The 25,738-nt window shown below is 37.3% G+C and overlaps 2 protein-coding genes and 4 pseudogenes across 2 annotated transcripts; 2 read left to right on the top strand and 4 right to left on the bottom strand.

The window, feature by feature from the left end:
- The first annotated feature begins 13,385 nt into the window (after window positions 1-13,385).
- Window positions 13,386-14,499, top strand: LOC147948736 (uncharacterized). Its single transcript, XM_087468371.1, has 5 exons — window positions 13,386-13,499; window positions 13,624-13,667; window positions 13,753-13,882; window positions 13,953-14,146; window positions 14,490-14,499. The coding sequence occupies exons 1-5, from the start codon at window positions 13,386-13,388 to the stop codon at window positions 14,497-14,499; spliced, it is 492 nt and encodes a 163-aa protein (XP_087324497.1).
- Window positions 14,500-15,720: 1,221 nt separating this feature from the next.
- LOC104751436 (F-box/kelch-repeat protein At5g49000 pseudogene) lies at window positions 15,721-16,837 on the bottom strand (annotated as a pseudogene).
- Window positions 16,838-18,560: 1,723 nt separating this feature from the next.
- LOC104723300 (F-box/kelch-repeat protein At5g49000) lies at window positions 18,561-20,171 on the bottom strand. Its single transcript, XM_010441639.3, has 2 exons — window positions 18,937-20,171; window positions 18,561-18,700 (listed from the first exon to the last, which is right to left on the bottom strand). The coding sequence occupies exon 1, from the start codon at window positions 19,646-19,648 to the stop codon at window positions 18,965-18,967; it is 684 nt and encodes a 227-aa protein (XP_010439941.2). The 5' UTR covers window positions 19,649-20,171; the 3' UTR covers window positions 18,561-18,700; window positions 18,937-18,964.
- Window positions 20,172-21,558: 1,387 nt separating this feature from the next.
- Window positions 21,559-22,735, bottom strand: LOC104751427 (F-box/kelch-repeat protein At4g39550 pseudogene; annotated as a pseudogene).
- A 230-nt stretch (window positions 22,736-22,965) lies between these two features.
- On the top strand, window positions 22,966-23,719 carry LOC147948735 (F-box/kelch-repeat protein At5g48990 pseudogene; annotated as a pseudogene).
- A 147-nt stretch (window positions 23,720-23,866) lies between these two features.
- LOC147948734 (F-box protein At3g28330 pseudogene) lies at window positions 23,867-24,388 on the bottom strand (annotated as a pseudogene).
- Window positions 24,389-25,738: the final 1,350 nt, after the last annotated feature.

Here is a 25,738-nt window from a genome sequence, read left to right as displayed (position 1 = left end):
CTAAGTGGCACAAGGGAGGTAGCTGGTGCCTGCTGACTTGGCTCGGTAGAAGGAACCGCCTCTTGCACCGGTGCGGCAGTAGATGATGTAGGTGAGGCATGCGGAACAATGTCTTCGGTTATGACCCTTTCAGATTCTGGAACGTGTTCTTCAGGAGACAAATCAGGTTGCGCCAGCAGGTCTGATTGTTGCGGAGAGTCACTCGTAGTTATCGGTGAGGGAGGAGCCCCGGAACATGGTTGAGTAACGCCAAGGTGGTTGAGTAGGAAACGGAGATTGGTTGCCCGGTCAGTAGTGGAGTGAGAGAGGTCCTTGAGGTCATTCCAGTCTCTTGTCTCATAGTAGCCTTGATCTTCTAGGAACTTGACATCTCTAGACACATACATGCGGCCATTGGCCGGGTCGCAGCACTTATAGCCTCTTTGTGTGGTCGAGTAGCCAATAAACATACTTTTGGTGCTCTTCGCATCTAATTTACCCCTTTGTTCTCCTGGAATCAAAACAAAACACACACAGCCAAATACGCGTAAATGGTCTAATGATGGTCTAGTTTTATTAAGAATTTCAAAGGGAGTTAGATCGCTTAGGATTTTTGTTGGCGTTCGGTTGATGAGATAGCAAGCGGTCATGACCGCATCTCCCCAAAATCGTTTTGGCACGTTCATATGAAACATCATGGACCTGGCCACTTCCATAAGGTGCCGGTTCTTCCTCTCGGCCACACCGTTCTGCTGTGGCGTGTACGGGCAGCTCGTTTGATGTAGAATGCCATGTTTGGCCAAGTGGTCTCTCATTTTGTGGCTAGTATATTCTCCTCCATTGTCTGACCTAAACACTTTGATCTTGGCATTGAAATGATTAGTGATGTAGTTTTGGAAATTGATGAAAGCATCAAACACACGATCTTTAGATGGTAACAAAGTTATCCAAGTATACTTTGATTTTTCATCAATAAAAGTCACAAAATACTTGTTGTTATCTCTAGACAAGCATGGTGATGTCCAAACATCAGAGTGAACCAAATCAAAGCAGTTTTCATAAATGGTAGAAGATTTAGGAAAAACAGTCCTACAATGTTTCCCAAGGATACAAGACTCACACTTAGAACTACTAAAAGAGACACTAGGCAATAAGAACTCAAGTGTACGCGAGTGGGGGTGACCTAATCTAGTATGCCACAATGCATCATTATCATTATTCTTGGACACAAAACAAGAGGTAAGTGAAACTGAATTCAAGGAACTTGGTGAAGTCTTCTCTAAGGTATAAAGATCTCCGGTTCCATTTCCTTCCCCAAGAATCTTTCCAGTCTTAATATCCTGAAAATGAACACTATTAGGACCAAAAATAGTGTAGCAATTTAAATCATTAGTTGTTTTCTTTACTGACAAAAGATTAGCGGTGAAGGTTGGCATGTAAAACGCTTTAGAACTATGGTCAAACAGTTTTAAATTACCAACACCTTTTACCGGAATCCGATCACCATTAGCAATCACCACATTACCTATAGCTGGTTCTATATTGTCTAGTAGACTCGGGTTGCTAATCATATGGTGAGAAGCCCCCGAGTCAATGACAAGCATTCTACTAGGTTTAGAGGCAAAGAATGTGGTACCGGATTCTTTCAATGCGGCAATGGACTTGATGAGAGCCTCCAAGTCAGATTTGCGCACAAAGTCTCCATAGGACGCAGCCATCGCCGTCGTCTCCCCTTGGCTCATCGGTCCGGGTGCTTGACCGCTTGTTCCTTCATGTGACAAGTTGGCCTTGAACTTAGCCGGCTTGAGATGTGGGTGAAGTATCCAGCACTTATCCCTCACGTGACCTTTCTTCTTACAGTGGTCACACACCATGGTTTTTCTCTCGTCCGGCCTGTAAACCCCCTTGTTCGCCGTAACCAGCTCCCCCTTTCCCACTAAAGAGGCCGAGAGAGCCTTGTTCCTTTTGAACTTGAGCACATATGTTGTCGAGAGTGGGCAGCGTGTCACCGCGGAGTATGTGCTTGATGAGGTCGTTGAAGGCAGGGTTGAGGGTGAGAAGTAAGCCGAAGACTTTGTCTTGCTCCTTCCTCTCGTTCAGAATCGCTGGATCTATGGTGCTTGGCCGGAGCATCTCTAGTTCGGCCCACAATGACTGAAACTTCCCAAAGTGCTTGGTAAACTCCAAGTCTTCTTGATGAAGGCTGTTGATGGCCTTCTTGACTTCAAACACGCGAGTTAGGTTAGTGACGTTTCCGTACACATTGGCTAGCGTGTCCCACAGCTCCTTAGCCGTCTCACAATACGAGTAGGCCTCTAAAATAGGAGCGTCCAGCGAGTTTTGGAGGATAGCAAGCACGGTCTGATCCTCTTGGAACCATTTGATTTCGAGTTCAGCCGCCTTGTCTTCCTCCGTTTCTTTTTTGCTGTCTTCTTTGTTGGCTTTCTTGGGGAGTTGGTCTGTTTCCACATGGATCCAGAGTCCCCGGCCACTAAGAGCAGTCTTTGTGGTTCGTTTCCACAAGAGGTAGTTGGCGCCTTTGAGAACCACCGGAGTAACTATTGGTTTCGCGGTGTCCATAGCGCAAGAGAGAAGAGTATAAGAGTGTGCTGGCGAATAGAGTGATGAGTAGAATAGTGAGGTAGAATACCGGGTAGAATCAAGAAGAATGATAAAGAGAATGAAGAGAATGTTTATAGACTCATAGATCGAAGAACATGCTCTGATACCATGTTAGTTTAGGTGGAATAAGATGAATGATTTGAGTGAAAGAGAGATAGTTTGAGTAGTATCAAGAACAAAGAGAATGTAGAAAAGAGATTCTCATTAGAATAGTCTAATACAATGTCGGCCAAGAGGCCTTAAATAGAAAGACAAACTAGGGTTATTCCCATTACAAGAGAGAAAGCGACATAAAGAGAGAGAAGGGTTGATCCCTAGAGTGATAGCGACCGCTCAAGGTTTCCCTTAAGGAAACATGTGATCTCCAACGGCTCCTTGATCCCTTCTCGATCCTTCTTTTCTTCATGGGCCTTGAGAGGCTGAGACTAGCCTTTTATTCACATCAATGGTGCTCGGCCTTACCGCACCGTACGGACACTCCATCACATAATCGTACGGACGTGGCCGATCACACTTGATGTCTTCTTGATCAATACTAGCAACATTGCAGAATCTATCAACTCCATGCTAAAGAAAGCCAAAGGTTATCCCATCACATATCTCATTGAGTTTGTTACAAAAAAGTTAGGTAGGTGGTATTGGAAAAGACGAGAGGATGTACTTAGTCTGACAACCACTTTTAGCCGGGGTGTTGAGTTCTTATTGGCCGTAAGGGAGCATTACGCAGATATGATGACGGTCGAGCGCATTAATGGTTAGCGTTTCTACGTTAGGGGTGGGCAACATGACTGTTTGGTTGACTTGGAAGCAAAATCTTGTTCATGCGGAGTATTTGACGTTGAGAAAATACCATGTTCACATGCGATTAAGGCTGCCAAGTCAAGCGGATGGCATATGTCTACCGTAGTCGAAGCTTACTATAGAAAAGATTATGTCTATGCGTCGTACGCGGCAAACATCATGCCCAATGTCCAGCATGATCCAATTGGGCCAGATATCTGATGTATACCTCCCATATCGAAGCGGAAGCCTGGTAAGCAAAACAAGTCTCGTTGGCTAACATGGCTAGAACTGTCACGTAAAAAGGGGAGCAAGCCGAGGAAGTCTAATAATCAATATGCTTGTTCAAAATGCAGACAGCCTGGAAATGCTCGACCTCATTGTGTAAGTACCAATCCCACTTGATACATTTTTAACGTTTTGTATATGATCGTCGGTTAAACTAACAATTATTTGTTCAGATTGCTGAAGACGGTGAGTAGAAGTTAACTTCATCGTGAAGTCATCTGCAATATGCCTTGGAATAATTTGTCTCTGTAATATTTTTAGGGATTATCCCACGTGTTCAAGTCGACATTATTAAAGACTAGTACTTAACTATCATTTACTCGTAAGACCATTTTATGATACTCCTCTTCTTAACCAAGCACCATCAGCTAGAGAATGATGAGTAAAATTTTGGGGTCAGTTTCTGATACAAATTCGCAAATACAAATTCGCAAATACAAATTACTGGTCCTATCTGCAACTACTGCGGTAGATCGAAGATACTTGTGAAATCATGGACAGATGCAAATCCAGGAAGAAATTTCTTCAGATGCACTGTTCATGGGTTTTCCCATTGATCAGACGTAGAACCATCACGTGGTTGGCAAAGGTGAAGCTTATTGGATGCGAGGGATGAGATCCGTCGGCAGAGAGAAGAAATCAAGGTACTTAAAGAATCTTTAAAAGAAATGAAAGAACAAGTCGTTAACGGTTTGGTGAACTCTGGGGTGATTAACAAATATGAGGAAGACAAGAAGAAGTTTGAATGTGATTTTATGGCAGCCAATGAAAGGGAAAAAAATGCTTCGACAATTCTTGGTTTTGTCTTCGATAGGGTTTATTGTTGTCATGGCCATGTGTCTTGGGATGTGTATGAAGTAGATTGCAGAAGAAGTCTCTTGGTTAACGTCAATCATATGTCTACTAAGCTTCCGTTGTACGCTACTTATGTTTACTAAGTTTTCGTTGTACGCTACTTGTCTTTTTTTAAAAGTATTTTTGTTTTTGGCCATCTACACTCTTTCACCCTGTTTTAAGCTTAAAGTTTGAAGATATATGTAACGAGTGCAGCCAACAATTACCAATATCCCACATATAACTAGTAGACAACAAGAACAATCATCCTTATACATTAGAGTTTTAAAAGGAGGATCCCCCAAAAAATATCAAGATCCCGCCCATCATCAGTAGGATCCCACCCACAAAATATAAAGATCCCCTAACAGAAACCAAACATCATCCTAAAGTGTCATACATAATTACAACAAGAGTTTAAGTCTTTCAAACAAATTTTATAGTTAGTCTCGGATTGGGGGAGGATCATAGAGCCCAAATTCGTCCATGTAGTTCTCCTCATTTGGTCCAAGGCATTCAATCTCGTGAAATAAGTCACAAGCCATCTTCTCCCTTATCCTTGTGATGTTTGCGTCGCACAAAGTAGTAGGAAATGTTATCCCAAGAGCATGACATTCTATGTACTTCAAAGTATACACACCACAGTCACCTGGCTTCCTATTCGGAGGCACTCCCTTTATAACCCGCTCATGAGTGAACTTCTCGTACGACCACATTTGCTTGATGTCAAGGCTGGCTAACTCCCGCAACACGTAGGGAACCAACACGGCAATAGGCTCGATGGCAGATGCAAGCTCTTCGTCGGTGGTGACACTCGGGATGCTATCCCATACGACGATGTGTCTCATGGGAATCGAGATCCACAAAGCAACCCAGTGCGTCGACTTCACGTTTAAAGGCGCGTATAAGTCGTCCACTTCCAGACCCCATTGCTTGTTAGTCTGACCATACGGTGGATACTCCCCTGCATGGTAGCTGAAGGCACCGACCGGCAACAGTTTCCCAGATCCATTATCATTTGCCGCAGAATTGACAAAGTCAAGGTACTTCATTGTCCACAGATGAGTGAACATGGCGTCTAGGAAAGCCACTCTACTCGTTTTAAACCTCTCAGGACACTGTGTCTGTTGATGTCTCAATAGATTTAACCCTGCATCCATGTGTTGGATAAGATTTAAAACGAAGTTATATAATATTGAAGACTGATCCGAAGTTTTCTAGTATATTTGAATAAGAAGTTTTCAAGTAGACTTGCCGAATCTCGTAGCCACACTGTTCTTGTCTGCAGTTCGTACCACCAAAGACAACATCGAGATTTCTCTGGGACCTTGTTCTTGTACGTCCTGTGTGTGATGAATTTAAAGGACATATAAGTTACTAGAGTTTCGAAAAATAGAATTTTTGAAACAAACCATAAAAGTTAGTAGACTTACGGATCTTTCTTTAAGAAATCAAGCAAAACCTTCTTCAAATCCTTGTCAGCTTTATCAAAAGGATTGTACGCTGACGTGGCTGACTTATCACCCATGATAGTCTTGGTTGTGTTATCACCAACAAATGGAGAACGTTGACTTGACGCCAACCTCTTAAGCCTTTCAGCCTTGCCATGTGCCGCAATCCTAGCCGCTTCCTACTTTGGTTCTTGTTTCTTGGCTCTAGCAGTCAAGTCGGTAGCTATTGGGATTTCCGTGCGAATAAAAATAGGTGGGTCTGACTCAGTGTCAGATGATTCAGAGCTGACTATCTTTGGCACCTTAGTATCCGTACGAATAACAGATGGAGATGGTTTCAGGGTCTGAGATTGACCTGGCTTGTTCTGCAAATTAAGATTTAAAAGTTACATGATCATTTATGAAAACAAATAATATTAAAGTCGCAGCATATGTTTAAAAGTCTCAAATAAAACAAACAAAGACAACACAGATATAGAAGTCTAATTCACATAAGGGAGACAACTCTTGTTATTATGTCTGCGAAGTTGACAACTTTTGGAAGTCTATTTTTTCTTCACCTTGTACCTGGTATTGTGATTGTGAGGGATCGTAGTAGGAAATTGCAAGTGTTCAGAACTAACCATATCCTCCTGAGAGTCCTTCTTTTCCTTTGAGACAGCCTCTTTCGTACCATTAGCTGCCTGAGAGTCCTTCTGTTCCTCTTATAAAGGACCAGCCTCTTTTGTACCAGTTACATCTCCCTTCATTTTGGTAAGATCCGAAGCCAGGTTTTCAATCTTCTCATTCAACATGTCAAACCACAAATTGCAACTGCTAAAACCTTCCTTTATCTGATCGTCTAGAGCTGCTCCCCACATGCCGAGCTCATCTTTAGACTAATAGAATCCAAAATGTTGATGTCCAAGTCAGTCGAAGGACCTGGACAGTGCCTCTTCCCACTTGGTTCACCAAATGAACCGGCTCTCTTATTCGATCCCTTTTCTTCAGTCTTAACCTTTGGATTGTTGGATTCATAAATACCAACCGTCGCCCACAAACCTCTCCCCCACTTCCATGGACCAAAATCCCCATTGAATGCTCTCAAAATGTTATCAATCTTGTCATCTGCTTCATCCTCTTCCCAAACAGGACTAATCATGCCACCAATGGTTTTGAAGTGTTTGAAGTTGGTCTACAATTTATATAAAACAATATACTAGTTCAAATCTAACACAATAGTGGTTACTGACTCATCTAAGATCATAGATAAACTATAGACAAATCACAGAGATGCGTACCTGTTTTAGAATGCCCTCTTTGACATATTTTCTACCGCGAGAACCGCGGTATGCAAGCAACGGTGGACTTGGATTGTTCGGCAACGGTTCCCCAATTACTTTGGCAAAGTCAGGCATAGATTCGTACACCCATATCTACAGAGGTTCGACAAATCCGTCTATGGTGTAACTCTGCTTGTTTAAGTCCTTCTCCTTCACAGACTGAATCAGGTTCTTGAAAGCAACTCTTCCTCAGGGATAATCAAGAAATGCATCTAAATCCATGACTAGCCTAGCCATATTTAGACGGGTGGGCGTTGATGGTTTCCTAGCTTCTATAAACCCAACGTAGATGGCTAAATAACCCAACCTAACACGATCTATTCTATCCCAATTGTTTGAGTTCTTACATGCTGCGACCAGTTGCTCAATACTCGGACCACTTTCTAAGCTGACTCCAAGCTTCTCCCAAAACTCTTCCATCTCGTCTGAAACCTCAACATGTGGCTGCTCCAACGACTCGACATCTTCACAGTTAAGTCCAGTGATGGCTTCAAACTCATTCAAAAAAAATCGTAAAGGGTTAGATCAAACCAGACTCCAGATCTCGTACTTTTTGTTGCAGACTATCTGTATGCTGAGCATATGGTGAACCAGTCTGGAAGCCCATTCGAATTGGAGACGGTTGAACTGTAACAAGACACCCAGTCGAGATTGATAAATCTCGTCCCATTCATCCGGCTCGAGAGCTTTGTACAGTTCATCAAACAGCTTCGTATCGTTGTTGTAACAGCCGATGCTTTTTTGAGGAAGCGGCTCATCACCTTTCGTGTAAAACCTCCGAGGAAATTCTGGTTTTCTCGCCTCCTCCATTCTGCAAGATAAGATTAGGTTTGGCGGGAAATTAAAAAACGAGAGATTAAGAAAGAAGAAGACTAATCCAATTAGTCTATGCATCAAATTGAAAAAGAAGGCTACTATCGAATTGCAACAGAAGTCAACCTTCAGTTTAATCGAAGAGGACAACGACGGCGAATACGATGCGGCGAAGATGAAGATGAAGCGGCTGGGTTGAAGAATACAGAGTTCGTCGAGATCTGGTACAAATAAGTTAAACAAAGTAAGTAAACTGACAATCCGAAAGATAGAGATTTAGGTATAACATGAACAAAAAAATGGAAAAATCAACCGTTAGTGATAAGCGATAGAGATAAGCGGAAGAGAAGCGTAATGGTTCCTTATGAGGAAGAATTAGAGATAACTATCCTATGTTATCTCGGTTTTTAAGTTGTATAAAATTACAATAAATATAATAATCCCCATTTTATAAAACCAAACTGTTTTATTAGAAACATTACCATAAAATTATAAAAAATTATAAAGAAACCGATTAAAACCAGATCCCGTTTATCGGTAAACCAATTCCCGCTTATCGGTAAATTAAATATATAAATATTATCGCCAACTAACGTCAAATCAATATATACCTTGTAATGATTATGTTGACGGCTTCTCTGGCAGACTTCTCCATGGGAAAATGAACCGTATGCAAATCCATCAAATCAAATTAATTTTTGTACTATTATGCGGAAGACTTATCAAGTAGACTTCTTTCTGGGGAAACTAAAACGTACTTTAACCTGCAAATCCATCAAATCTAATTAATTTTTGTACTATTATGCTGAAGACTTATCAAGTAGAATTCTTTCTGAGGAAACTAAAACGTACTTTAACCTGCAAATCCATCAAATCTAAATAATTTTTGTACTATTATGCTGAAGACTTATCAAGTAGACTTCTTTATGGGGAAACTAAAACGTACTTTAAACTGCAAATCCATCAAATCTAATTAACTAGATGAGGACCCGCCTGATGTGCGGGTTTAAAGTTTTATAAATTAAATTAAATTTAACAAAAGTACACTGATTTATATCCATTTACAAATCTTTTGAGTATGTTACTATTAAAAGCGTATTTTCTTACACCTAAATATACTTTATGTTACAAATCTATTATTTATCACCATCTAGAAAATGTCTATATGAACACATTAAGCTAACTATTTTATTTTCACTTATGCATAATTTTTTTAATTACTAAAATTGTTGGCTCAAAAAACATTTTGAATAAAAAATATATTACACTAATGATGTATCATCACAGTAATGTATGACCACCATGGAGAAAACCTCGGCTCCACCCTCATCCCATATGGAGAGAACCATGCGTCCAACCTCTTCCACTATGGAGAGAACCTTGGCTCCGACTTCCTCCCTTGGGGAGATAACCTTACGTCCAACCTCCTCCACCTTCCTTCCTTGGGGAGATAACCTTGTGTCCAACCTTCTTCACTATAGAGAGAATCTCCGCTCTGCCCTCCTCTAGTGTGGAGAGAAGATGTTTACGTCTTTTTGCTATCTCAAAATGGCTTGCTCCGACAACCAATGAAAGTAAAAACCTTTTTCTAGCGTTACAAAATCTTTTGATAGTAACTAATGTTAAATTTCCTGATGTATTCGTAAAAGTGTCTTTGACACACCATGATGTAGTCTTTGTCTCTGTAACTCCTCAACCGCCACATTTCTTAGTGAGCATATGTCCACTCTCAGTCCATGGGCCCACCTTCCTAAGTGGACATCTATTCCCGGCCCGTGGATCCATCCATATTCGATGGCCGGTTTGTTATGTCTGGGAGGCTTTAAAATCTTGTTTACCGACCCTACAAATCAACAAATGATATTTTCATGTGTTTTGTCCTCACTCGCACAGTTCCGACAATCAGTTCCAGCAAGGACACCCATCATGAAGTTCTCTCAAGACCTTTGACCAAAAAAGTAAGTGCATTTTGGTGACATATGTGTCCAAATAAATTCTCTTAAAACTTTCCGCAAACCAGGGTGTCACAGTCTTTAAGCTCCTATGAATCTATCAACAACGATTTATGTTTTTCCAATCTATCTATCTATGTTTGTTGTAAGCTTGTGTTTGATTAGCCTATTTTATCCATCCATTAGGTTGATGAGCTTCTACTCGTTATCTCCTTTTGGGATTGAATGAATAATGATAACAATTATATTTGCAAAAAAAAAAAAAAAGGTTTATAACCAACCAATCAAGATTGAGAAATTAGAACGAACTTAATTTGACATAATTAAGAAACAATAGAAAATTATAAGTACGGTAATATATATATATCCCAAATAATACAAAGATGAAATATAAATTAAATAAAACAGTCTAAAAATACTACAATAAATTTTAAAATACAGTATTAGGAAAAGAAGACGCATATATTCATCTTTTTTTGGGTTAACATATTAATCTTACCTATTTACAACTGAAAAAAGAGAAAATTTTGGTTTAAAAAAATAAGAAGAATTTACCTTCCCATTAAAAAAATGATTTCTCAATTAAAAAAAATTGAAAGCAGTGTCTTTGAATAAATTATTTAAATATGAGACGGTCTATAGTTGTATAGAAGTGAGTATTTTCAAAATTTAGAATTAACAATTAACTGTATATTTTTCTTAATTGCTTTTTCTACTTTTTTGGTAGAATTAATAACTTAAAATTATAAATAAGTAAATAATATTTTAATTTCGAATTTTATAAATATATATATATATATGTATATAATCTTTTTATAATCATTTGAAAAAACTTTGTATTTTTTAAATAAATTCTGTAATTTTTGATAATTATTTTTTTACATTATTAATATTTTTAAAACAAAATATTTTTATTTTTATTTTTTTTGGTAATCAAATGCCTCCAATTAAATATTAACTTTTATACATGTCAAAATCTGAGATGGATAACTTGACACATGTCAAAATCTTCTTAATGACTAACTTTCAAAATCCAACTTTATATAATAAGATTTTGTACTATTATACTGAAGACTTATCAAGTAGACTTCTTCCTGAGGAAACTAAAACGTACTTTAAACTGCAAATATATCTAATCAACCAAATACATCGTTAACGATGATGAACGAGTTTCTATGGTACATGGACAAAAGTTGTAATTGAATATAGGATTCTACACTTATAAGTATGAAGTGATATGATATAGAAACTTTCTAAGAATTACACAACCGTGAATGATAGCTGATTATACACTTATATGATGAAGTGAAGTGATATAGAGAAAGTTTCAATTACCCAACCGTGAACAGTCTCCAATTAAGCGTGGATGATTTCTATTGACCGATACAAGTACTGAAAGACTTTCAATCACCAATTCTCCGTCGTGAAGATGAACTACATACTCTTTTTTTTTAAAGAGATGATTTACTGATAACTTTTTTGGTTGCAGTTTTAAAGTAATCAAAAGGCCCAGGGCTGGTTTATATATATGAGACGAAACAGTTATAATGAACAGTTACATAATTAATAACGCAAACCGTCGCGTCATAAATCATTAACGATGAGTAGACTTCGTCGACTGACTTCTTAACGTAAACGGGAGAAGTCAACTAATGAAGTCAACGATATCGTCCAAATATTATAGAAACTGAAGCAAGTTCACAGATTACAGACATAAATACGCCATTCAAACAAACGGCCACGATAAAGAGAGGTTCACAGATTTTAATTGAAAGATCTACGAAGCAAAAGAGATTAATACAACAATTAAAATTATACCGGCGATGAAGACATTCTCGACCACCCCGCGTACACGACAAAATGACAGACGTAATTCCTTCATCTGATCTTTCACCTTGTCTAGCTCCTGCTGAACCCATAGCATATCATCATTTTCCTGGATGGCTGTAATATAATCCCTTTGGTCAGCAAGTCCACCTCTCATTGCTTGAAGTTCTTGCATAATAGCCTCATCCCACCATTTCATAATATGGTCCTCTCCATCCTACACTATACCATAGAAATAAATATACCAGAAGAATATTATCTATACTCAAATAATAATTATACCAAACGAATAAACCATCATACAATCTAACAACCTCATGGTTATTGTATCCAAAGAAAATCCTTCCAGGATTGTAGGCTGTGGTGGAACATTTCATAACGGTTTTCCTTTCGCAGAAACATTTGTCAGGAATTCCAACTGTCAGGCTAAGAAAGTTTACTTCGGGTGGACCTCCACTCCATACTTGCAAAGAACTAGAAGATGGCTGAGTGTAGCTGTGTAACCCCATATCTGTGTGCAAAATGAACAAAAAACTATGAGAACATATATATTGTCGAACAAAATTAGCTAAAGCATTACAAAAGCAAATAGCCGACGATAAATGATGAGAATACTTATCTGAGATGTCCTTTTTCGAAGACGATAAATGATGATGATAGAATCTGAATTTTCGAGAGCAACAATATCGGAATTTTTGAGAGAGAAATTGTGGAGAGAGAGATAGCACATACAAACTAGGGTTGACTTACAGAAAGAAGTATTTATATGGTTACCGAATCCGGTTAAGTTAAAATCAAGGACTCGGTACGCTTTCGGTTAGGTTCAGCTAACGGTTTGGTTAAATTGTCGGTGAAATTAAAATAATATAATATTAATAGTTGATGGCATTACAAAGTCAACCACCAATAGTCTACAGAGAAGTCTACTTAATCAAACCCTAAATCAAATAATTTTAACCTAATCAGCCTTTCCTCCCTTAATTTGACTAGTTTATATGTAAATTTATTTTATTTCAATGCATGAAGTCTATGTGGTTATTATTTGGTCAATAAGTTTATCAAATTATTTTTTATAACTTTTAAAATTAAAATTTAAACTATAATTAAGGCGTAGACATATTTTTATGTCTTCGTTTTGACGTCAATTTGAAATCAACCATAAAGAAATCTATTGCAGACTTCCTCGGGTTACATATGTCATTTCGGCTTCTGTTTTTGTTTGGTCGTAAGGGAGTCAACTGTAATGTCAACACTCTTAGTGGTTATGTTTCTCGAATATCGAATATGTGATCTACGATTTCATTTAAATGCAAATAAAGGTACAAAAAATGCAATTGGTTAGAAGCTACAATGTCAACAAGACATGGTTTAGTTTTGCAAGTGCCACACCATTCACTTTGTTATTGACTTTGGGCTTAGAGATGAAACATGAGTGTTTCTTACAATTTTGTATTATATATATATACATGTTTTGTCGTATAATACACCTACTTATTTGATGTCATAGTGATGAGAGAATGTCATCTACCTTGTGGGGTTCCTTCGCCGACCAGGTTTTTAAAGCCTGTCAAGAATCTGATGGAAGCATCATGGCATGTGTTCTCAGATTTGTGATGATAAAAGCCTACAAGGTTAAAAATCTTTATATCATAACTCATTTATAATTAATTAAGATGAATGATTCCAATGCTTACAAAGATCTTTCACTTAAAGAGGTGTTAAGATTTTTATCTAATTCTTTTGATGTTACTCAAGTCATGTCAACCATTGTTCCCTGAAGTTGATGTTCTCAAACAAGCGTACCATTCTCTATAATTACCACCTCACTGGATCAAGTTAACATGATTTAAGTTTTTTGTTGAGTGCATTGTTCACGTTTTACAGACTGCCATCTGATGGCCTAACTCTCATAGTCTATGAGAATCAACCAAAATGGGAGATGATACATGTTAAAAATGAAGATTATCTTGATTTTCTGAGGAAAACAATTGAAGAGCTGAAGAACTCTGTGGAGGTATGTATTTTATAAAGTTTAGTGCTATGATTATTATGTGTACAAATCTAGAAAACCTGTGTATATGTAGATTGGAAAGACTAGACTTCTTTGCACAGTCTATGTCATCGATACAGATTGGGCTTTGTATTATATTAGTTGTCGTGCTTGCAATAAGAAAGTTAGTCATATCTATGCTGGAGTGAATGGTCTGAATAACAAAGGAAACAAACCAAGGTTCTTATGTAACACTTGCAAAACTGTGGTCACAAATGTGGTTGCAAGGTATCTAAATATTTATCAACACTTTTTACATATTTTATTTTAAACAAGAATATTTTTAAAAACTATACGATGACCAAGAATTGAGTTTTTTTTTTATTGACCCTATAAGTTATCAAATATAATAATTATTCAGAAATATGTTTTCAAATATACCCGATTTCTGATTTTGTTAAGATTTTTTCTAACCTTCGAAGACATATATGTCAATTTCTATATATGTTTTAGAACTTAAAATTATTTTTCAGTTATTACTAAACTGAAAGTTTAAAGATACAACAAAAAAACAATTAATAGTGATAACTGATAAATAAGCACTTCAAAAATATTTTTACTAAATGACCAGGCACTCTTGAAGTAATTTTTCTTTTTGTAATTCTTCTTCCGATAGACCTAGCAAAACTTAAAACAACCAAAATGTTGTTTCAAACGTATTGTAGAAGAATAGGCCAACCTTTTGAATTTGCAACACGAATCATTCATATGATGTATATCTTCTACGATAAATAAGTAATCAAACTGACTAAATTCCTTATTTTATTTTCTCCTATTCATTTATTCTTATTTAGACCAACCAGAACATTCAAAAGTAATTTACCAAGTAGTATTTTAGAATTTTCTTCCACATGCTGACACGCAAAAAGGTAATAAAAATATTAAAAGAAAAAGAAAAAAAACACACAAGTGAAGTCTTGCAAATAGTATGTCAAATTCTTATCACCGGGATCTGATCCAGCCATTTTGGCTTATTGTAGATGTTTAGATGCAAAATAATGTTTGTTCAAAACAAACAAGAACAAAAAACTACTTTACCATGTTGTCTCAAGAGGCATACATACATAAAACAGTAGCAGAATGAGTTCGGGAACAATAAGTTTAACAAAGAGACAAGCTACAAAGTAAGCAAGTGACTGCAAAGATATAGAGCTCATAAGCCAGCAATTTGAGGAGATTAAATTTGAGTTTGTCAATCGTGAAGGAAACCAAGTGGCGGATGGAATTGCAAAGGAATCTTTTTGTCAATCGTGAAGGAAACCAAGTGGCGGATGGAATTGCAAAGGAATCTTTTTGTTTTTTGAATTATGATCCTAAATTGTTTTCTATTGTGCAAAATTGGATGAAAAACCTAATGGATCTAGAATTGTAATAGAAATTTTGGTTAATGAAAAGTGGAAGTTGAGAAGATAAAAAACAGATAACTGGATTCGAACGTTTTACTAGTTAGCTCAAGGATGTACAATAGACAAAAAAAGAAAAACAATCAAATGTATATTTCATAGACATTTTGCAACACCTATATATTCAGCCCAAAAAAAGACATTACCGAGCTAGTCTAATGAAACATTTATTAAGAAGTAGAAAAAAAAAGTTAGGGATCAGAGGGTTTATCAAAGTAACAGTCACAAAATAAGCTTATATATCATCTAGAAGCAAGTGAAGTGAGTGAAGATGTTTTTAAGCAAAGACGCGCGCGATGATAGTTGCATTACGCTAAAAACGCAAAACATTCCTTCATAAGTGACATACTAAGAAAAAGAAAGCGATATATATAACCAGGTTCATTACGTTCTAACCTGTCAAACAATAGCTGAGATAGCGCGCATGAATCTATAAAACTTAGGGACTGTAAGAACCGCGTCGAACCATTCGACCTTCCCCCAAATCTCATCACTGTTGCGCATTTCTAGAGAAATCTCTGCACACCAAATCATCTTCTCCTTATACCGACTTGCACGCACATACTTGTCCCACAAAACAACAAGCTTACCACCACAATCCGCTAATCTAACAGTACTATAATTAGCAAAATTAGGCAAACCTTCAAGACCCCTCAAATTATTCCAGCATCTTAGCTTAGATTCATACCATAGGATTCCACCTGGACGACAATAACAATACGTGACGTTATCAATCACGCAAAGAGAATGCAGAAACGATCATGTTAGAAAATTCCGATGCTCTTCTGTAATCGCTATCCATTTATCTTATTTTGGCTTGTAAGCCACAGTATTATCCCCAAACAGAGGTAGATATCTCCTTCAAACACTAAGCTCTCGTACATATGACTACATCTCTTATCTATAGGTCTCGAGATAGGCTCCCAAGTTTGAGTATTGGATCGAAAACCTCCATCCAATTTGAAGAAGTGAAGTCTTTCAAGCCTCCAGCTACATAAATTTTGCCATCAACGACATTAAAAGCTGGGTAATTCCCCTCCATCCGCATGTTTGGAGCCTCGTGCCAGGTATGAGACATGCAATCCAGGATTGAGACGCTAGACGAGGGTGCATTCTCAATGGTTCCGCCAATGGCATATATATTAGAGCCAACAGCCACCACATCCTTATTGTCCAAGGGAGGTGGATTGGAAACTGGTGCCGGAACTAAAACATGTGCAGTTGACTTCTTATTCTTCTTGGTTAGGGTTTGATTAGGTTTTTGGCAGAGAGTGAACATACGTGGGTTAGGGTCAGAAGGGAACTTTAAGCACACGTAGAGACAAATCTCCCTGTGGTTTAACAAAGAACGAGTCTTGTAAAGATCCGGTGAAGCAAGGAGGGTTCGACAGCTCTTGGAGACTAAGGAGAGAGTCGGGTAGTACATTCTAGGGACGCGTGCGAAGCAAGTCAAGAGCAAATCATATGGAAGTGATTCCGGAGACTGTTTCTTCGTCTTCTTCTTTACGGATGTCATCGAGATAAAAATCGTCGTTGATCTAACCTTTGAATTTCTTCGTCGTCGTCGTCGTCGTCTCCGACTTGGGTAATATATTTGGGAAGGAATTTAACTCGATCCTTTATCTTGTTATTAGAGTTCTTAATAGAAGTAGTGGATCAGAATCATTTTGTTGAATCGTAATGGGCCTCAAAATAATAAATAATTTTGAGACATGGTTTTTGATAAAAAATGAAAAACAAAATAATGAAAAATTGGACTAAAAAGAACAATTTGGTGGTTAGTTTATTTGTTAATGAAGGCTAATTTAATTGTAGTCTATTTTTTATTTTTTTTTGGCTAGTTTGTGTGTTACGCTTGTAGCTTTACCGCTGACTGATTCAGTTTTGATTTGTGGACAAGGTCTGATGATACATAAGACGCGAAATATTATATGTTTCGGTGAGGAACGAGTGGTATAATTCTGGAGTTGTTGCTGGTTGAAACGTGAGGAATAGGGAATAGGAGAAAAAGAATATGAGAGATGAAGGATATTCGGGGTGTAAGAAGAATAAACGGTCTAAACCGGTGGAGAATGATCAACACGAGAATTTTAAAAGAATGAGAGTGAAGAGTAAAGTATGAGAGTTGCGAGTTTGGAGAGAGTATATGATCATTTCTTACTTGATTTGTAACCAAGATACAAACTATATAAAGACATACAACATGAATATGCTATACAAGATCATATGCACATTTGACCATGTCATAAGAGTGTTTAAACCCTTTAGGCCACATGCGCGATCTTTCTTTGTCTTGAGCTCTCCCACTTGCATTTGTGCCCAATGGTCATATGGGAAGAATCTAAACCCTCCAATCCCTCCAATGATCCGATCTTATAGGGGGGAGAGAGATTGGTTGTAGAATTTCGGTGTAAAAGAGCAGCATAATTTCGGTGGAGGAAAAGATTAGTGGTAGAGATCCGGTAAGAAGGGAGGGGAATAATTCTGGTCGGAGTCGCTGCGGTAGGGAATATAGGAACAAAAGAAACGAGAGATGAAGAATAAAGAAAGAATGTTACTACAGTAATCGCGCATCATTACGTCTCTAACAAAACATTGTAGCTCATAGTTAGTTTGTTAAATCATTTTGGTTTCGTAGTTACTTTGCGCATATACTCTTTTTTCGCTATTAACTTCATGTTCATAAGACAAAACTAAATAAAGTCACATGGTTTTCTTCTTAGATTAAGGGAGTGTAGTTTCTTTTGGTTACAAAGTTTTATTTATACATGTACAGTATTAAGTATTATTGTATGAATACAATCGTTGACATTAAGGTTTTATTGTACTAAAAAGTATATATATGGTCCAATGGCGCAAGCATGAATTTTTTTCAAGGAACAAAAATCGTGATTCTCTGAGTTCGAGTGCTAGTTAAGAGAAGCCTGTAAACTGTTAGCTCTGGCTTAAAGGAATATACTGGGTTTCGAGTCTAAAACATCTTGAATTTGAGTTTGTCATTCGTGAAGGAAACGAAGTGGCGGATAGAATTGCAAAAGAATCTCTCGTTTTTGATCATTCGTAAGCCTTTATAGATAAGCCAAAACAACATTTCCTCGATTTTTTGTTTTCCTCTTTGTTCTTTAGTCCCATCACATACATTATTTTTAAGACCGAGGCAATAAGGATGTATAATGTATATATATATTACTCACTTTGATGTCCCGCCAAGTTGGTGTTTCAACCGGTGAAGGTGCATTATATAATGCCATCTACACCTTCCATCTTCTTCTCTATATAGCTTTCCAGGATCTCGGCCATTTTTGTTTTGTGACTAGTTTACTCTAGTTGTTCAGATATCAAAACAAAAGCAGTATAGAGCGTCTCAACCTCTCTCTACCTATTCATGTGTGTACATTGGTGTTTGTTAGTTTTGTTAAACTCTTAACTGCAAAATCATTCATCATCAAGCCTTTTAAAAATATTCAACCAAAACGATGTTTCACAGGCCTTAAAGCAGCACGAAATAAACTAACCATCAAAGATTTAAATATCATTCAGCTAAAGAAACGAAAGACACAACCATCCAACAAAATCATATATATAATGCCCACAAATCACTAAAGATTCACCTACTTTTACATCGGTCTTGTATGGCCATTCATCAAAGAGTAGCAGCAAGAACACCCACGAAATTGTAAGAGCCAGGGACTGTAAGCATATCATCAAACCACTCGACCTTTCCACGAATATCCTGATTCCTGCATCTTCCAAAGGAAACCACCGCACAAGAAATCGTATGACTCTTATAGCCAGCAGAAGGTAAATACTTGTCCCACAAAATCGCCATCTTTCCACCATAATCCGCCAACTTAACACAACAACTAGCAGCCGTAGACAATCCTTTCAAACCCTTCAAACGCCTCCACAATCTTTTCTCTGAGTCGTACCATCTGATTCCACCAGGACGATAACAATAGAGTATGTTATCTATCACACAATAACAACGATAAAACACTCCTGAATCCATATTCTGATGCTCTCCTATATCTCCTCCCCATTTATCTCCTTCAGGCTTGTAAGCCACAACCTTATCCCCAATCAAGTAGATTTCTCCTTCAATCACTGCACTAGTGTATATACTACTACATCTCTTATCAAGAGGGCTCAACACAGGTTTCCAAGATTGAGTCTTTACATCGAAAACCTCCATCCAATTGGAGGAATTTGAGTCTTCTAAGCTTCCTGATACATAAATCTTCCCATCAACAACATTAGCAGCTGGGTTATACCGCTCCATACGCATGCTTGGAGCCTCGTGCCAAGTATGAGACCTGCAGTCTAACATTGAGACGCTAGAGGAAGGTGCATTCTCAACGGATCCGCCAATGGCATAGATATTAGAGCCAACCGTCACGAGAACCTTGTAGTCCACAGGAGGTGAATTGGGAATAGGGATCGGAACCAAAACATATCCACTTGAGTACTCTGTCTTCTGGGTTTGATTAGGTCTTCGGTAGAGAGTGAACCAACGTGGGTTAGGATCAGGAGGGAAATCTAAGCAAACGTAGAGACAACTCTCCGTGCGGTTCAAGAAAGATCGAGTCTTGTAAAGCTCTGGCGACGCAACGAGGGATCGACAGTTCTTGGAGACTACGGAGAGAGTCGGTAGTATAATCTCGACACGCGTGCGAAGCAGCTTAATAGCAGATCATAGGGAAGTGATGGATCTGGAGCCGATTCCGACGGCGGCGACTTCCTCTTCTCCTTCGACGATGACATTTTGGGGAAGAAATCGCCGGATTCTTCTACCTCTTCGCCGGCTTTGAGTGGATACAGATTTAGGGATTTTTTTAATAATTCTCGACCGCACTTTCTTGGATTGGGCGTGTGAAAGTATTAGTTTGATAATGGGCTTGGTATAGAAATGTTGATGGGCCTCAAATTGGTAATTAATTTTGCTCCTATTTTTTTGTCGCCTAATTTTTTAAAAATACTGTAATAAACAAATTTATTTGGAGTTTTGTACAAAGAAGACAAATTATATTATTGAATAAACTTCATAAGTACATTTCTTGGTTATTCTGCTGTGTCTAACTGTTACTTTTATGTCCATAACAAAAAGCTAAATGAAGTGATATAGATTTCTTCCTAGATCGGATCACTTGAGAAAGGTGGATCTTTGATTAATGTTTCTCTGGGTTTACAAAGTTTAATTTATTTCGGAAAGTATGAATAAAGTTATGAACATTTTTGCTTTCATGTTCCTTGAGAATGAGATATTTTGACTGAGCCTAGTTTTGCTAATAACAGAAGCTCAATCAATCATCTCATTGTAATTCAAAGTGTTTCTCTCCGTTCATATAACATTTTAATTATGTACTCTATGGTAATTAAGCAATCAAACTTACAGAATGTCCTAAGCATGCATTTTTATTATTTTATATCGGTTATTGAGCTGGGATCAGATGCAAATCATTCTAGGAGAACAAAACAGGGAAAATGTGATCTTTTGATGCATTTTGTAACGGAATCCAGAATGCCATTGTTGCTGCTATGTTCCAAATCACTTGTGGAGCACAAACTCCCCAATTGCAAAAGTCAATAGATAGCAAACTTTGGTTCTTATTGCTCCAAGACAGAGTGTTTTAGCATCAAAAGGGTTTATTATTATCAAGAGAATATAATCGAAACAGGGATTAACGAAATCCGGGGAGATTTAAGATACTAGTTGACATTTCTGCATGCTCTTTAAGCCTCCATATATAAACTTAACTTATCCTCTAGACTCCCATCATCTTTGCTTTGGTTACAGAGACTACGTTCATATATACATGAGAAATCCTTGAGAAATAGTGCATGCTCTTTCGAAAAACCTTTGAACAAGTTCAGAACTTTCTATACAACAAAAGACTCACTGAAAATAAAGAAAAACAAAAAAGTAAAAGGTCTTTTTGTTTGATCACCTACCTTTTCTTCTTTTAATCTTGACGACAAAGAAAAAGCCAACTTTTTCTTTACACTAGACTTCAAAACACTCTTCAATCAAACGTACGTGTATCTTGTTTTACTTTTTGTTTTTCCTATGAAAGTTGTGAACTATTTCTATTCTAGCCAAAACAACGTCTCATAGAAACAGGGATTAAAAGGTATAACAAGCGAAATGTCAATAGCATTCAGTTAAAACGCAACACAAAATCATCCAATAGTTAAAATGATATAGCCACAAATCACTTAAGATTCAGTACCACATTTAAGTCTCTCTTTGGCATCAAAGAGTAACAGCAAGAGCACCCACATATTCATAAGACTTAGGAACTGTAAGCATAGCATCAAACCACTCGACCTTTCCCCAAATCTCCTGAGTGTTAAGCCTTTCAAGGGAAATCACTGCACACCAAAACGTCGTATTCTTGCACCCATTAGAAGCCGTATACTTGTCCCAAAAAACCGCCATCTTTCCACCATAATCCGCCAACTTAATATAACCATAACTAGCAAACTTAGGCAATCCTTCCAAGCCCTTCAAGTTCATCCACCTATCTATCTCAGAGCTGTACCATTTTATTCCACCTTCATAATAACTATAGAGTACGTCATCTATCACACAATAGGATAGCAAAAACCTTTTAGCTGACTCCAAACTCCACTTTCTTACATTTTCCCATCTATCTTGTTTTGGATTGTAAGACACACCTTTATGCAACATGTAGATTTCTCCTCCAATCACTGCGCTCTTGTATATACGTCCATATATTCTCTTTGATGAAGGGCTCTTGACAGGCTCCCAGGATTGAGTTTTTGGATCGAAAACCTCCATCCAGTTTGAGGAATCGACCTTCATCCACTTTGAATCGAATTCTTCATCAAATCCTCCTGCTACATATATCTTTCCATCAACAACATTAACAGCAGGATAATTCCGCTTCATCAGCATGCTTGGAGCCTCATGCCACGTATGAAACTGGCAATCCAGGATCGAGACGCTAGACGATGACGCATTGAAAACGTAGATATTAGAACCAAGCGCTACAAGACCGTTGCAGAGAAGTTGGTTCGATGGAGGTGAATTATGAATTGAGATTGGGACTAAAACGTATCCACTTGACTTGGTCGTCTTCCTCTTGGTTAGGGTTTTATTAGGTTTCCGGGAGAGAGTGAACCAACGTGGGTCATAGTCAGGAGGGAACTTTAAGCACACGTAGAGACAACTCTCTCTGTGGTTTAACAAAGACCGAGTCTTGTATAGCTCCGGTGAAGCGACGAGGGTTTGAAAGCTTTTGGAGACTAAAGAGAGAGTCGGGTAGTACAATCTTGATAGGCGTGCGAAGCAAGTCAATAGCAAATCATTGGGAAGTGATGGAATTGGGGTCTTCCTTTTCTTATGTTTTGACGAAGTTGGAGAGATCATCAAGAAATCGATTTCGCTGTTCATGATCTACTTCTTCTCCTTCTTGCAACGAACAAATTTAGGGTTTTGATTTGACTTAACTAAACAACTCATTTGTTTTCCATTGAGTTTTAATGGGCCTCAAATATATAATTTTGATGTTTTTTTTTTTTGTCGCCTAATTTTTTTTTAAAAAAGAAGTTAAAACAAAAAAAAATGTAAACTGATAAGCTCTCGACCATCACCGGCGATTTCGTATCGATAAGCTCTCGACCATGTCGTTCCTAAAGAGGAAGAGGAAGTCGCCAACAACGAAGAAACCGTCGCTTACTCTTAGTGAGCATCTCGAGAAACCATCACTTCCACACGATTTGATAGTGAGCATCTTAGTTCGAGATCGTTTTACACAAATATCTCCTTAGTCTCCAAAAACTTCCGAGCGATCCTTGCTTCACCGGAGCTTTACCAAACCCGAACCCTCTTAGGTCGAACCGAGACTTTTCTCTATGTGTGCTTACGTTTCCCTGATGAAGCTAACCCTCGCTGGTTCACTCTCTACAGTCTACCGGAAGAAACCTAATCAAACCCTAACTAAGAATAAGAAGAAGACGAAGAAAGAGGATTCATGTGTTAATCTTTTGGCTCCAACCCCGATTCTCAACTCTCCTCCTGAGGGATGGTCAAGTCTTGTCGCTGTTGGTTCTAATCTTTACGCCATTACAGCATCCATCGAAGATTCTCCATGCTCTAACTTTTGGTTCCTCGACTGTCGAACTCACACTTGGCTTGAAGCTCCAAGAATGCGACTGGCTCACATCAATAGTGATTTTGATGGGAATATGTATCTAGCAGGAAGCTCCGAAAGTCCAGATTCTTTGAATTGGGTTGAAGTGTACAACACTACCACTCAACTCAAACATGTAATCCGTGCCGCCTAAAAAGCGAATATTAGAATTCAGAAGTATGGAAGGAAAGATTTACTTGAACCTTGCTTTGGATTCTACTACTAAGGAGTATAGAGAGATCTAGAATATCACAAGATTAATAACAATATATTCTATATTTATTATTTAGATATTTATGTATTTGCAATCATTATATTTTAGGAAACTCTTATACTATATAATTCTATGTAACCTAAAGATTATGATTATGAGAGTCAATATAATGATATTATTATTTAGATATTCTAGATCTCTCTATAAAAACAACTTCGTAACCCAAAACAACGCCGTTCTCAGTTCGTGTGACAATTCCCAAAAGGTAGACATAATCTTTGTAATGAGAAGGGAGCTGCACGCAATCCTGTGAAACTAGGTTAGCCACATACACTAGAATGATACTGATAGATTGTTTCGTAGACACGGGAATGATCAGAAACAACCCAACGTCGGTGTAAGCGTAGACTAGGCCGTATCTGTAATTCTCTCTCTGAATCTCGAACTTGTCAGTTAATAAAGACAATATGTAAGAAGCCGTAGATCCTTCGCATCCGTAGTGAGCTCCGACGTCAGTCTTATCATCCAAAACAAGGAACGACCATGGAGAAGAGTTCAAGTTTTGGTACAGAGACTTACGGAAGTATGAAGACTCGACGATTGATTTCCACTGCTTGCAAACCAGTTTGGAAGTTATGATGCTCGTTAGCGGTAATCGCGCTAGTATGATTGACCATATGTCCTCTGTGAAAGAATTCATCTTCCTATTCCTCTCTTTCGTTGGGGTTTGGGTTTTTTACTCCTACTAGTGACCGGATTAGGATATGGTTACTCCTATTAAAGTCGGATTAGGATTAGGGAAAAATGTTTGCCAGTGAGGCCAAGTATTGGCCAACACATAGCCACACATACAAACAATATAAATGTTTTATTAGCTACATAAACTATTGTCATTACATAAGGACATGCATAAACAAACATGAGTTATGTATACAACACTATAACCATCTAATTCCGATAATTTGTTTGCCGGAATCCGGTGTTGACCGGTATTGACCGACGTTGACCAATGTTGACCGGTGTTGACCAAAAAATTAAAAATTTTATTTATTTTTTTACAAAAAAACAAAAGTTTAAAAAAATTACATAACTTTACTAAAAAATTATATAATAAATTTTTACTACAAAATAATACAAGAAATATACATTTTCCTTTTATAAATTCAAAATTTGGTTTTTAATTTTATAACATATCATTTGTATACCCTATTATATTTTATTATGTAGCATGCTATTAAATATTTTTATATAACAAGTATATAAAAATAATGGTAAATCAAAGGTTAAATATATAGCAAGGTGCAATATACTTTGACAAAAAAAAAACAAATTAGACTCAATTATAAAAAGTCTATGAACATTTTTAAGCCAAAAGATTTTAAGAAAAAATTATATGTCTCATCATTTGTTATATATATCATAATATATTTGTTATATAAAAGGAAATTTTTGTATATAACAAAATTTTACTACAAAGTATTATAACAAATATACATTTTCCTTTTGTATATAACAAATATAATATGGTACATAACAAATATACATTTCCTTTTTGTATATATAATAAATATAATATGGTATAAAATTTAAAACTAACTTTTGAATTTACAAAAGGAAAATGTATATATGTTATACTATTTTGTAGTAAAATTTTATTATATAATCTTTTAGTAAAGTTATGTAATTATTTTGTTGATTTTTGTTGTTTATGAAAAAAAAAAATTGGTCAACGCCGGTCAATATCGGTCAACACCGGTCAATACCGGTCAACACCGGATTCCGGCAAAGAAAGTATCAGAATTAGATGGTTATGGTGTTGTACACATAACTCATGTTTGTTTATGCATGTCTGTATGTAATGACAATAGTTCGTGTAGTTAATAAAACATTTATATTGTTTGTATGTGTGGCGATGTGTTGGGATATACTTGACGTAGCTGGCAATCATTTTTCCGTGACTCTTGTACAATAAAGTCGGTGACTCTGGGACAATAAGAGGGTCTTGTAAAAAGATGAACAAAAAATATAATTGGGTTTGAAGGTTTATTTT

Source organism: Camelina sativa, chromosome 2 (assembly GCF_030686135.1).
Source record: "Camelina sativa cultivar CO46 ecotype springtype chromosome 2, ASM3068613v1".
In the NCBI taxonomy this organism is placed as follows: Eukaryota; Viridiplantae; Streptophyta; class Magnoliopsida; order Brassicales; family Brassicaceae; genus Camelina; species Camelina sativa.
This window is presented reverse-complemented; position numbering and strand designations above follow the sequence as displayed.

What these genes read in the sequence shown, in the direction of transcription:
- LOC147948736 (XM_087468371.1), top strand. Translation starts at nt 13,386, where the DNA reads ATGTCATCTACCTTGTGGGGTTCCTTCGCCGACCAGGTTTTTAAAGCC. An exon ending in TGATGATAAAAGCCTACAAG is followed by an intron (nt 13,500 to 13,623) that starts GTTAAAAATCTT and finishes ATGTTACTCAAG; the next exon opens with TCATGTCAACCATTGTTCCC. An exon ending in AGCTGAAGAACTCTGTGGAG is followed by an intron (nt 13,883 to 13,952) that starts GTATGTATTTTA and finishes GTGTATATGTAG; the next exon opens with ATTGGAAAGACTAGACTTCT.
- LOC104723300 (XM_010441639.3), bottom strand. Translation starts at nt 19,648, where the DNA reads ATGTTAGACTGCAGGTCTCATACTTGGCACGAGGCTCCAAGCATGCGT.